Source organism: Acomys minous (assembly GCF_964271855.1).
Source record: "Acomys minous genome assembly, chromosome: 16".
NCBI classification, from domain to species: domain Eukaryota; kingdom Metazoa; phylum Chordata; class Mammalia; order Rodentia; family Muridae; genus Acomys; species Acomys minous.
The window spans coordinates 65,061,959-65,075,017 of record NC_140498.1 but is presented as its reverse complement, the minus strand read 5'-3'; the positions used below and the strand labels follow the sequence as shown (position 1 = coordinate 65,075,017).

General features: G+C 45.8%; 1 protein-coding gene across 3 annotated transcripts in view; it reads left to right on the top strand.

The window, feature by feature from the left end:
• Positions 1-26: 26 nt before the first annotated feature.
• LMTK2 (lemur tyrosine kinase 2) overlaps positions 27-13,059 on the top strand; it is a 92,282-nt gene continuing 79,249 nt past the window's right edge. Inside the window, exon 1 of one of the 3 annotated variants that reach the window (XM_084762506.1) lies at positions 27-462. In XM_084762506.1, coding sequence (XP_084618632.1) covers positions 351-462 — 112 coding nt within the window. In that variant the 5' untranslated portion in view covers positions 27-350. The remainder of the gene's footprint in view (positions 463-13,059) is intronic. The other 2 variants (XM_084762507.1, XM_084762505.1) reach the window with 2 other exon arrangements.

Sequence of the window (13,059 nt, the reverse complement as noted above, 5' to 3'; positions counted from 1 at the left end):
TCGGTCACGCTGTTCCGCCTCCGCTCTACGTCACATGACGCAGCCCATCATGGCGGCGGGAGCGCGGCTGCTTGGGCCCGCGGCTCCGCAGGCTTGCTGCCGTTGCTGCTGTTGAGGGGCGGCGGCGGCGGCGGCGGCGGCGGCGCAGACGGGCGGGAAAGGAGGATGCTGGTTCTGCGGCTAGAGCGGCGGATGCAGACCAGGAACGAGGTCGCCGTTTGGCCGAAGAGACGCGTGTCCCGAAGCAGCCGGCGCCGGTGTCGCTGAGGCAGGGCGGCGGGCTGACTGACTGACCGACTGACGGCGGCGACCCGAGAGCCCGGCCCCGAGGGGACCGCGCGGTGGACGAGATGCCGGGACCCCCGGCATCACCGCCGCCGCCGCCGCCGGTGCTGCTGCTGCTGCTGCTGCTGCTGGCCGTCGGCAGTGCGCGGGCCGCGCCACTTCCGCAAACAGGTGCAGGTGAGCGGAGCCCGGGGGCTGCGGGGCCGCTGCGTCTTGCGGGGCGGCGGCGAGGACGGCGGGCCTGCGCGGTCTGGCTGCCTCTGCGACCGACCCGAGGCCTGCCGAGGGCAGGAGGCCGCCGGCGAGCCAGCGATCCTAGGGAGATTTCTTGCCGCAGGGGCGTGGGATGGGGGGGGGGGGGGCGGGGGCGCGGCGACGCGCTGGGGGGTTGGGGAAGACGGCGGGGCGAGGAGGCAGCGACGGGATGGATGCCCTGCATCCCTGAGGGACTCTTTTTCCAGGTCTCTAAACTTGTTGCCTAAAGGTTCCCTTAAGCTTCTGTCCGCGACACTTCTTCCCTTCCCCCCCCCCCCCCAGATGTCACCTGCCTCTTGCGGCTTTTCTCACGTCTTATAATAAGAACCGTTTCTTTCCTCTTGTCCTTCCTTAAAGGAAACCAATGACTCGGGAAAAGCTGTGCGGAGTTTCCTTGACTCCCTGAAACTTGTTCTGAAGTTGTAAATTGATTTTTAGATGTTGTAGTTGTCGGTCTGTCTGTCTTGTAATCAGATTATGACAGGTGATTTGTATCAATTTTTTCAGGTTTTTTCAAAATATGTTTTTGATCCCTGGAGCATAGCTGTATAATTTAAATGTATAGTCTATCTGTCTATCTATCTATCTTTCGCAATGAATCTCTGGGGATGAGAAAGGAGCAACAATATTTTCGTTTTAGGAAGCCAGTGATTGGAGTAGCAGCTTTTGAGTAACTATTGACAAATTGACCTGAGGATAACTGCAGTGTCTATTTTAGCGATATCAGTGAGTGATTCTCTTTCCTAGCCCTCAGTCCTCCTATATTTTCTGCATATAGCTTTGATTGGGAGTTTATAAATAAAACTTCAGCCAAAGAAAACATCTCGGAAATTCGAAGAAAAAAAAAAAAAAGATCTGGGCTAACTTTCCATTACTACAGCTTATTTATTTCAGTGGAGGGAGAGGTATTGAAATTTCAAAGAACTTTTAGAGGTTGAAAGAAACGGTAAATATAATTTAGTCCAATTTCTTCCTCTTTTGCTTTGAGGATACTGAAACCCTGGCGGTCAAAAGATAAATTCAAGGTAACACAGCCAAGTTGTTGGATTCAAACCCGGATCTTAGGTTCACTTTGTGGTGTGATTCCACCCCTACCTCCCAGTTCACTTGAAGTCAAACTGTCAGAGGAATGCACCTGAGGTCAAGGGTTAAGTGCAGAACTGCCTCTAGTCTATACAGGTGTTTTAAACAAATCTGCAGTGAAAGAGATGTAATGGCTTCCAGAACTACACCAAGTTATATGCCATTGAGTGCCCTTCAGATGAGCATCAGGTGATGTCACTATACTGTATAATGTAGCACTGTGTTTCGGCTATTGCCTTAGAATGGAATCTTTTTTGGTGTCTTCGATGTTCTTGTTCAAAGGATAAGATAATTGAATGTCAGGGGCTGGAGAGATGGCTCAGTGGTTAAGAGCGCCGCCTGCTCTTCCAGAGGTCCTGAGTTCAATTCCCAGCAACCACATGGTGGCTCACAACCATGTATAATGTGATCTGATGCTCTCTTCTGCAGATAAAGCACTCATATATAATTAAAAAAAAAAAAGATAACTGAATGTCATCAGGAGTAGATAGTCAACCAGGATGGACATTGCAGAAAATACCAGAGAGGCTGGAAAAAAATGATGTGGAAAGTTAGTGATGTTGCTATGTAAGGATATTGACACAAACAAAATTAATGCTAGAGTAGTACAGTGGATAGCGTGGGTGTGTGTGTCCAGAGTATCTTGTGCCTATTAATTTTTATGCATTTTTGACATATATGTATGTAAGTGAGCCAGGTTTGGTAGGGTATGCCTGTAATCCCAGCACTGGGAGGCAGAAACAGGTAGATCTCTGAGTTCGAGGCTGGCCTGGCCTACATCATTTTCTATAGGCTGAGGATTTTTTTTTTTTTTTGAGACAGAGTTTCTCTGTGTAGCCGTGGCTGTCCTGGACTCTCATTGCAGATCAGACTGGTCTTAAACGCAGAGATCCACCTGCCTCTGCCTCCCTGAGTGCTGGGATTACAGGTGTACACCACTGCCCCTAGCTTCAGAGTGCTGAATTTTGTTGAGGTCTTGTAAAACAAAGCAACCTAAAAAAATAAACTCAGGAATAGAAATAATCAGATTATGACAGGCGATTTGTATCAATTTTTTCAGGTTTTTCAGAATATGTTTTTGATCCCTGGAGCATAGCTGTATAATTTAAATGTATAGTTAAATGTGGTGAGGGATTAGCAGGTATCTGAAGCTCACTTGTGTGGAAATGATGCATCATAAATGTCTAACATAGCTGTATGGAATTGTTTCTCCATCCAGATAGCTTATTGATATTATAACTGAGATAGGTTTTCTCTTTCTCTCTCGCCCCTCTTCCTCTCTTCCTCCCTTTCTCTCTCTCCTGTACTAGGTATTGAACCCAGAGTCTCACACAGGCCAAACACTCCACCATGGAGATAGTTTTTTTTTTTTTTTTGATCAAGGGTAAAGAAACTTTCATATTAATCCCATCTAGTGAGCTCACTGGTTAAAAAAGAAGGCCATGTTTTGAACATGTATGGTAGATAAAAGAGCATCTGTGCATTGACAACATAACTGGGGTGCCTGGAGATCTGGAGACCTTACAAGGCAGGGCTAGCCTTCCCAAGTATGGGTAGGCTCACTACATAGAACCTTTTGCCTCTGTACTGGCTGGTTTTGTGTCATCTTGACCCAAGCTAGAGTCTTCAGAGAGGAAGGAGCTACTGTTGAGGAGCTGCCTCTCTGAGATCCAGCCTCTAGGGCATTTTCTCAGGTAGTGATCAACAGGGAAGGCGCAGCCCATTGTGGGCGGTGCCATTCCTGAGCTGGTGGTCCTGGGTTCTTTAAGAAAGCAGGCTGAGCAAAGCAAGGGAAGCAAGTCAGTAAGCAGCGGCACCTCCATGGCCTCAGTATCAGGCTCTTGTCTCGGGGATCCTACCCTATTTGAGTTCCTGTCCTGACTTCCTTCAGTGCTGTGGAAGTGTAAGCCTAATAAACCCTTTCCTCCCCAACTTGCTTTTTGGTCTTGGTGGTTAGTTGTAGCAATAGTAGCTAAGACAGCCTTCTTGCTCTTATTATTTGTAAAGACTGTTTAATGGTGCCTTTGAGAAAGCTAACTTCTCAGAACTAGGTTGTATGTATATGCATGCGTGCATGCCTGCGTGTTCATGCGCATGTCTGTAATTGGAGCACTCAGGAGGCAGAGGCAGTAGGCTCAATGCAAGGCCCCGGGCCAACCTACATTGTGATGCTACATAGTAAGTTCCAGACTAGCTTCATATTGAGACTCTGTCTCAAAAGATAAAACAGACAAAACAACTATAACAAACATGAGGTTTTCTCCTAGGCTTGCCTATTTGCATGGGACACAAGGGGGCCGTGGCTAAAGTTCAGCCTTTTTTTAAAATTTTTTATTTATTTATGTGTATGGCTGTTTGCCTGCATGTCTGTCCGTGCACCGTGTGGGTGCTTGGTGCCTGAGAGGGCCAGAAGAGGGTGCCTGATCCCCAGGAACTGGAGTCGTAGATGATTGTGAACAACTATGTGGGGGCTAGGAATCAAACCCAGGTTCTTTCATCCTGTGCTTATACTGCTGAGCTATCTCTGCATCTCCAGCCCTTTACTTCTTGAATGAAAATTTTAGGTTAGTATAAAAAGTAATGGACTTAGCTGGACGTGGTGGCACATGCCTTAATCCTAGCACTCAGGGAGGCGGAGGTAGGTGGATCGCTGAGTTCTGAGACCAGCCTTGTTTACATAGTGAGTCCAGGACAGCTAAGGCTACACAGAGAAACCCTGTCTCAAAAAACAAAAAAGTAATGGACTTCATTAGGGCATCATCCTTCGTATATAACTTTAAAAATGAAATTAATTGATGTTGGTGCCCTTTTTATTCAGTCATTCTCAGGGTTGGAAGTTGAAAGGTGTTTACTCTTTGATTCATAGCTAAACTATGTAAATATGTGGGTTGGCCTGTCTATGGAAAGTTGTCTCTCTCCCCCCACCCTCCTTTGTTTTATTTTTTGGAGGCAGAATCTTGCTGGGCAGTAAAGGCTGTCCACCAAATCTGGATCCTGCTGCCTCAGCCAGCCTCTGGAGTGCTGAGATGACAGAGTTGTACCACTATGCCCAGTGCAAGGTGGCTCAGAAAGCGTTTGATTGTTGTTGAATTATATTTTGGGCCACTTCATATCTGAAAGATACCCTTTTATCTGTCTCATGTCCCTTCTCCTGAAGATCCCTATTTCTACTCTGTGGACCCTTGTTATGGAAACTGATAATTTGCTGGGCCTCACTGGGAAGCTTAGGGAAAGGGAGAAGATCCTAGGTTGTTCTGTATGGTCATCAGATCAGTCATGGGAAATACGGCTATGCCTCTTGTAATAGCCTATGGATTCATAGCATGAGTCTGAGTGGGAATAAATGTAAGATCCTCTAGTGGCATCTGTGAACGCATTCCTCCGAGCCACATTGCCTTGTCATGGTAGGAGAGTGGTTAGGCAGGGAAACCCACTTCCATTGTTCTGCGGCATATTAGGTCACAGTACAGAGGAAGCTTTTAGCAGTTCCAGATAAAAGCCCTCACGGAAGCCGGTGATGAAACATAGCTTATGAGTCTGGTGCTCTAATGACGCTAATAGACTTGTATCTCAAACAGGAGTCCTATAGTTAAGGAATTGTTGTTCAAAGTCTGAATTTTTGTGATTAATTTTCAGTTTCTGAGAAGTAAATATTTTTTAGCAGGCTTCTCGTGGAGATTCTTAGGGCTTGCAAGTGGATTTAGGTTGAGATTGCTCTAATTACTTTCACTTGGGGACATTTTTGTGTCACTAAATATGCTTCTCTGCACCCTAATCAAAAGTCTGTTTAGTTTTGTAGCTGATGAGCAGTGAGGCTACCAAATCCTAGAGCTTGCTGTTATCAGTGTGCTGGCTCTTGATGCACTCTCTCTTCAAATTTGGAGAGTCCTTGTCCTTCTCTGTCCCCTGTGGGCTGTGTCACTTTGATAACGGCTGTACATATAATAAAAAAAAGGACATTGTCATGTTAAAAAAAAAAAAAGGGACTATCCAGGTTCTGAAATAGTTAAAATAAAAGAGTCCTCAAAAAAGTCTTTGTGGTCCCTTTAATCCCTGCACTGGGAGGCAGAGGTAGATTGATCTCTGGGTTCTCAGTCAGCCTGGTCTTGGTCTACAGAGCCCAGGACAGCCAGGACAGCGAAGCCCTGTTCCTCCTCCAGCACACCCCCCCCCCCCTCAAGTAATTGAACTTTTCAGACTAGTTGAGGGTAAAGTTCTTGAAACCACTGTGGAGAGAACCTGATGTCCTCGGAAGACCGTAGGCTTTGAGTTAGCCCTGGTGGTGAGGTCTTCCTTTTCTGTTTCATTGGCTTTCATGTCAGGTTAGGTGAGGTAAGTCAGGGAGATCCCAAGTTCAAAGCCAGCCTGAGCAACTTAAGAACCAGTCTCAAAGTTGGGAAAGTAAAACAAGGGTTGAGAGCCTGGTGTGATGTATGATCATTTAATCTTAGCACTCAGAGGCCACCCTGGTCTGCACAGTGAGTTCCCATCAGCCAGAGCTGCATAGTGAGGCCCTGTCTCAGAAAAGGAAGAGGTTGGGTAGGGTTGGGGCTATAGTTTAGTAGCATTTGTCTGAGTGTGCAGGAGGCCACCCTGGGTTCAATCTTCAGCACTGTAAAGACAAAAAGAAAGACATCTTGGGCCAGCTATCTGCCCTCTGGGCTTCTCAGAACTCAGCAAGCTAACAAAGAAACAGAAAAACAGTGCCTAGAGAGATGGCTCAGCTGTTTCAGAGCACTTGCAGGGGACCTGGATTTGATTCCCAGTACCCACTTGATGGCTCACAACCATCTGGAACTTCAATTTCATGGGAGGATCCAGTCCCCTCTTCTGGCTTTTGTGGGCACATAGTGAACATACATATAAAATAAATCTTTACAAACCATCAATAGCCGGGTGTGGTGGCGCACGCCTTTAATCCCAGCACTCAGGAGGCAGGGGCAGGCGGATCGCTGTGAGTTCGAGGCCAACCTGGTCTACAAAGTGAGTCCAGGACAGTCAAAGCTACACAGAGAAACCCTGTCTTGAAAAACCAAATGAAAAAACAAAACAAAAACATCAATAAGAGCTGGTTGTGGTGGTGCATGCCTGTAATCTCAGCACTGGGGAGACAGAGGTAGGTGGATCTCTGTGAGTTCAAGGCCAGCCTGGTCTACAAAGTGAATCCAGGACAGCCAAGGCTACACAGAAAAACCCTGTCTTGGAACAAAAAACAAAACCCAAACCTATATAAATGGTTTTTGGAGGGGTGGATGGGCTGTGCCATGTTGGTGCACCCATATCTGCTTTATGTCATACCTGGTAATGTAGAGTTCTTCATTGCTCCAGATTTCTTTGTATATTGGGTGGGGTTGGCTAATCTAATGATTTAGCTTGAAAGAAACAATATTAGTTTTGCTTTTTATTTATTTATTTATTTATTTTTGAGACAGGGTTTCTCTGTGTAGCTTTGGCTCTCCTGGACTCACTTTGTAGACCAGGCTGACCTCAAACTCACACCGATCAACCTGCTTCTGCCTCCCGAGTGCTGGGATTAAAGGCGTGTGCCAACATGCCCAGCTACTTTTGTTGTTGTTTTCGAGATAGGGTTTCTCTGTGTAGACCAGGCCAGCTTTGTACTCAGAGGTCTACCTGCCTCTGCCTCCCCCTTTTTGAGGCAGGATCTCATGTAGAGCCCATGCTGGCCTCAAACATGGTCTGTAGTGGAGGATGACTTTGAACTTCTGATCCTCCTGCCTCTACCTCCTGGGTCGGAGGTATATTCCACCTTGCTCAGTTTTATGTGATGCTGGAGACCGAACCCAAGGCTTGATGAGTGTCAAGCAAATACTCTACCAACTGAGCTACATTCCCAGGCACCATAGAATCTCTTAAATGGTGGTTGCTTAAAAAAAAAAAAAAAAAAACAAAAGACAGGCTCTCTCTGTGTTGCTTTGGCTGTTCTGGACTCCTTTTGTAGACCAGGCTGGCCTTGGACTCACAGAGATTGGTCTGCCTTTGCCTCCCGAGTTTTGGGAAAATGGTGGTTGCTTAATGTAGAATATCTAGTTTTATTGGATTTGAAAAATCTGTTCAAAATACCTTGCTATATGGAGGCTGGAGACCCTACAGGGAAACCAAGTCAGTGTGCGGCCTTACTCAGGCTGTCTGAGCTGACATAGTCACTCATCAGGCTCATTCTGTTGGAGAACTGTGCTAGAAATTTTTGGGATGATCTAAATTAGTCTGCTTTTATGTAATAAACCTGTTTTTAAGCTCCACGATGACTAAAGCTCTTGCAAGTGAACAATAGCTGGTTTTAATTTACTTAAAGGAACCATGAGCAATCTAAATTTCCTTAATCCTAAACACAGTTGCATATTTTCCTGAAGTACCCTCAGAGGCTGCATGGTTAAGCCAAGCTGAGGAGTAGCCAGCCCAGGGCCAGTGCTTCTCATCTTATATATCTTCTGGGAGATGAATTTTCACCCCCCTCTGCCCCCCCACCCCCCACCCCGCAAATCATATATCATTACAGTGTACTGGCTGGGGCTGGCTATGCTTTACTCTATACATTTTTTCTTCGTGGGCCAGCAAGATGGCTCAGTGGGTAAAAGTGCCTGCCACCAAGCCTAAGGACTCAGGGTCGATCCCCAGGACCCACATGATGGGAGAAATAAACAAACTCCCACAAGTTGGCCTTCACAACTTGCATCCCTTCCTCCCTGAAAAATAAATGCAATAAAATTTACTTACTTAATTTAAAGAATGGCATGGTATAGAAAAGAAAAGCTGGACTGATGGTTTTGGAATGTTGCCTGTTTAGGGTGTAGATTCAACTTTCAGCTTTTCTTTGAATCTTGAAATGACGATGCTATAGGGAACAGTTGCTGTAGTTCTAGAGGACCTGAGTTCAGCACCCATATCAAGTAGCTCACAACTACCTGTTAACCTCAGCTCCAGGGGAATTGGTACCTTTGGCCTCTTTTGGTACCTGCACTCATGTGCCTATACCCACATGCAGCACACTTTTTTTTCCTTTTTTTTTTTTTTTTTGCCTCACACTCTTATACATAATTAAAAATAACAAAATAAATATAAAAATATAAGGAGAAGAAAATTAGAGAGCCAGACTAGTTGTGTTACCACCCAGGAGGTTGAGGCAGAGGATCCTGAATTGGAATCCAGCCTGGGTTGCATCAATCAGCCTAAGCTATACAGTAAGACTAGAGTCTAAGGCCCGGGGTTCAGTCCCCAGAACTTCGGAGGGGTGGGGGGAAAGAAGCCAGAGAAATAAGGTAAAAATCAGTGTGTTGGCAGAACAAAAATATTGCAATGATGTATTTTAAAATTGTGGCAAGTGACTCACTTGGAACCGTGCCTTAGCATTACAGTCATTTGCCACAAAAAACAGGCATATCAGAAAAATAACCTCAGTATTTTTAAAACGTTTTTTCTTGGCAAAGGCTGGCACAGTGCAGCAGTCTGAAATCTCATTTGATTTTATTGTGACTCAAGTGGGAAATGAGAGTAGTGTAAAGGGGCCTGACACTTAACAGCACGGTGGTCCTCTCTGTGGCCCTTCATCCTCCTGTCTTCCTGGGCCTTGGCTGGAGTGGAGGAATGCATGGCATTTCACTTTGTACAGTCTGGCTACTTATGTCATTTTGCTATATAATGTGTATTTGTTTTAATATTTTAAAAAGCCCAAGTTACTCAATTCAAATAGACGTGCCAGGACAGTGCGATGTGGCTACATAGGCCCTGGCTCCTTGTACCTGCCCCATTTTGGTAGCTCCCCATCTGGTGTGCTACACGCTCTTCCTGTCTCCATTCAACACCTTCTTTGGCTGGTGACTCCCCCCACCCCCTAAAAATCTATCTCCACCAGGTGCATGCATGCGTGTTCAGGGGTCAGCGGGGTCAGGAGGAGCTGTCCACCTCGTTTGTTTTTTGTTTTTTGAGACTTGATCTTTCACTGTTCTGGAGCTTGCCAAGTAGGCTAGGCTGGCTGGCCAGTGAGCCCAGGGGCCTTCCTGGTACTGGCTGTTTTGCGTGAGTGCTGAGGATCAAGCTCAGGTCCTCACACTTGTGCAATAAGCATTTACCAACTGAGCCATCTACCCAGCGCTTTCTTAAGAGCTCAGCTGACTTGCTTGTAGTTTACGAAATACTCTGTGCAAATTCTCATCTTCCTTTGTAAAGCTCTTCGTAGACCCCACTTCCTCCTAATCCTTTGCTCTGATCCAGGTCTTAGAGATTCCTACTCTAGTAACAGGTCGCTGGTTGATGACATTGCAACTTAGATTTTGGTTATTTTTCTTAGCACTCAGCCAACTTTTATCAACACACACACACACACACACACACACACACACACACACACACACAGACACACACACAGAGGCACATACCCCCGGAGCACACAAAGAGACAGACACTCTTAGTAAGGAGGGGGTCTCCAAGGTTGCCTTCTCAGGTTTTTCCTTTGAAAATTTAAGTGCCACTTGAAGGTATATGTAGAGCATACTTGTACATCAAAACATTTTTTTTTTCCGAGACAGGGTTTCTCTGTGTAGCCTTGGCTGTTCTGGACTCACTTTGTAGACCAGGCTGGCCTCAAACTCAGAGAAATTGACCTGCCTCTGCCTCCTGAGTGCTGGGATTACAGGCATGCGCTACCATACCTGGCTCTCCACTTAAGAAAAAGTTTGTTACCACCTTAGTACATTTGTACCAGCCAGAACCAGTATTAATGTGCTAGTATAACTAGGGTTTGTACTTAGTATTCCCTCAGATCCTTTTTCAAGTCTTCCAGGGCAGCACCCCACCCCCCTCCACCCAGGACTTTTCTTGTACACACACTAGGCAAATTCTGTGCCATTGAGCTACTTATGTCTATTTCTTTCTTTCTTTTTTTTTTTTTTTTTTTTTTTTTTTGGTTTTTTGAGACAGGGTTTCTCTGTGTAGCCTTGGCTGTCCTGGACTTGCTTTGTAGACCAGGCTGGCCTCGAACTCACAGCGATCCACCTGCCTCTGCCTCCTGAGTGCTGGGATTAAAGGCGTGCGCCACCACACCCGGCTTATGTCTATTTCTTGTTTTCTCTTGGTTTCGACATGCATTAGGACAGGTATTTTGTAAAATGCTCTGCAACTTTTTATGAGAAAGGGCCTCAAGTTCACTATGTAGCGTAGAATGACCTTGAGCTTCTGGATCTCTGAACTTTTGTTCCTGCCTTCATTTCCCATGTGCTAGGATTACAGGCTCAGGACACCATCTTGGCTTGATTATGGACCAGGAGGAAGAGCACAGAGATTAAAGTGACATTCCTACCAGGCCAGAGGTGCCACATACTTTCAGCATGACCTCTATTGATTACTTGCCTGTAGTGATCTTCCTTCAAGTGCGCAGTCCACATTTACTGTGTACAGAGTTAACTTATGTTCCACTTCCTTGTGAGGGCAAGTATCTCTACAAGTGTTGGATTGTGTTTTGTTATTTTAAGATTTTATTTTTAGGTTTATGCATGCATATGTTCGTGTCTGTGTGTGTGTGTGTGTGTGTGTGTGTGTGTAGTGTGCACACACTCATGAGAATGGAGGCCACAAGAGGGCATCAGATTCTTTGGAGTTACTGGCAGCTGTGAGCTCCTCAGTGTGAGCCTGGGACCCTGAACCTCTGGCCCTCCTGTTTGCATCTTTTCAGTCCTAGGACTGCAGATATGGACTGCAGACTCACTCAGCTTCTGAGCGCTAGGATGGAACTCAGGACTTAGTGTACTAGGCAGGCACGTTACCAACTTAGCTATAGCCTAGGCCTTCAGTCTGTTTCCAGAGCTTTTATTTTTATTATGGAAAATGTCAAATGGATACAAAGGTAAACAGTATCTGAACCCACAGCAGCACACTGCGATTTACATCAGTCTTGTTTCACCTGTACCTTTCTTGATGCTAGAATCCTTTAATTTTTATGTGAATCTCAGTTCCAGATTATTTCAGTTGCAGCTGATTGGGGCCAGAGAGTGTTTTAATAAAAACAGGATCCTGAGCTGGGTGTCGTGGCGCATGCCTTTAATCCCAGCACTTGGGAGGCAGAGGCATGTGGATTGCTGTGAGTTCGAGGCCAGCCTGGTCTACAAAGTGAGTCCAGGACAGCCAGGGTGTCTTCTATGAGCTGGGATTATAGGCATGTGTTAACCATAGTGGGCAGCCTTCAACTTTTTATTACAAAACTGAGGTCTTGTGTATTGTTGAGTTACAAGCCTCTGAGATGAGCCAGGAAAGCCAGGCATTGTGGTATACTCCAGTAGCCTTAGCCCTAGGTGCTCAGAAGGGCGAAGCAGGAGAGTTGCTTAAGCCTAGTAGTTCCAGGCTAGCCTAAGACCCTGTCTTTAAAAAAAAAAAAAGAAAGAAAGTTGGAGCTGGAGAGATGGCTCGGGTTAAGAGCACTGGCTGTTCTTTTAAAGGTCCTGAGTTCAATTCCCAGAAACCACATGATGGCTCACAACCATCAATAATGAGATCTGGTGCCCTCTTCTGACATGCAGACAGAGCACTCTATACATAATAAATAAATAAATCTTACCAAAAAAAAAGGGGAAAAAAAAGTTAGCCAGGCATGATGACACATGCCTTTAATCCCAGCACTTAAGGAGGTAGAGGCAGGCAGATTGTTTTTGAGTTCCAGTCCAACCTGGTCTACAAAGTGAGTCCAGGACAGCCAAGGCTACACAGAGCAGCCCTGTCTTGAGAAACCAAAGCAAAGCAAAGCAAAGCAAAAAAAAAAAAAAAAAAAAAAAAAAAAAAAAAAGAAAAAGAAAAAGAAAAAAGTTGCCAAACTTAAAGTGTTGTGCAAATTGCAGATTTTCTTCAGGAAGCTCGATAAATCCAGCCTGTGCTGCTTTAGAAAGGGTGTTTTCTTCCTCTCTGTCTTCCGCCCAGCATTCCCCTCTGTAGCTTGGCTCTCTGTAGGCAGCAACTGTTCCTTCCAGAGATGCAGCCTGTCGGCTCCCCAGCAGAGCCTCACTTGACTTTTACCTCAGACTGTTATTAAAGCCAACACCCGGACGCTGATTGCTAGCTAGTAAGGCACTGAAAAAATAACAAAGCTACCAAAATAGCCCCCTAGAAACACTACCCAAGGACCATCGCAGCAGGACTGACTATCCAGAAATCTGTAATTCAACTCCGTTTTCTTTGCAGAAAATAAAACTTAGAGGGATGGGAGATGGCTCAGAGTGCTTGTTGTGCGAGCACAGGACCCAAGTTTTCTCTTCAGATGCCACATGAAAAAGTCAGCATCAAATGATAGGCACGGATTATCCCAGTGCTGAAATAGGAGGCATCCTGGAGCTTAGTGAGAGACTCAGTTTCTAAAAACAAGGTGGAAAAGTGATTGAGGGGGACACCTCACACCAGACTGTGAACTCCACATGCACACACATGAACATGCGCACA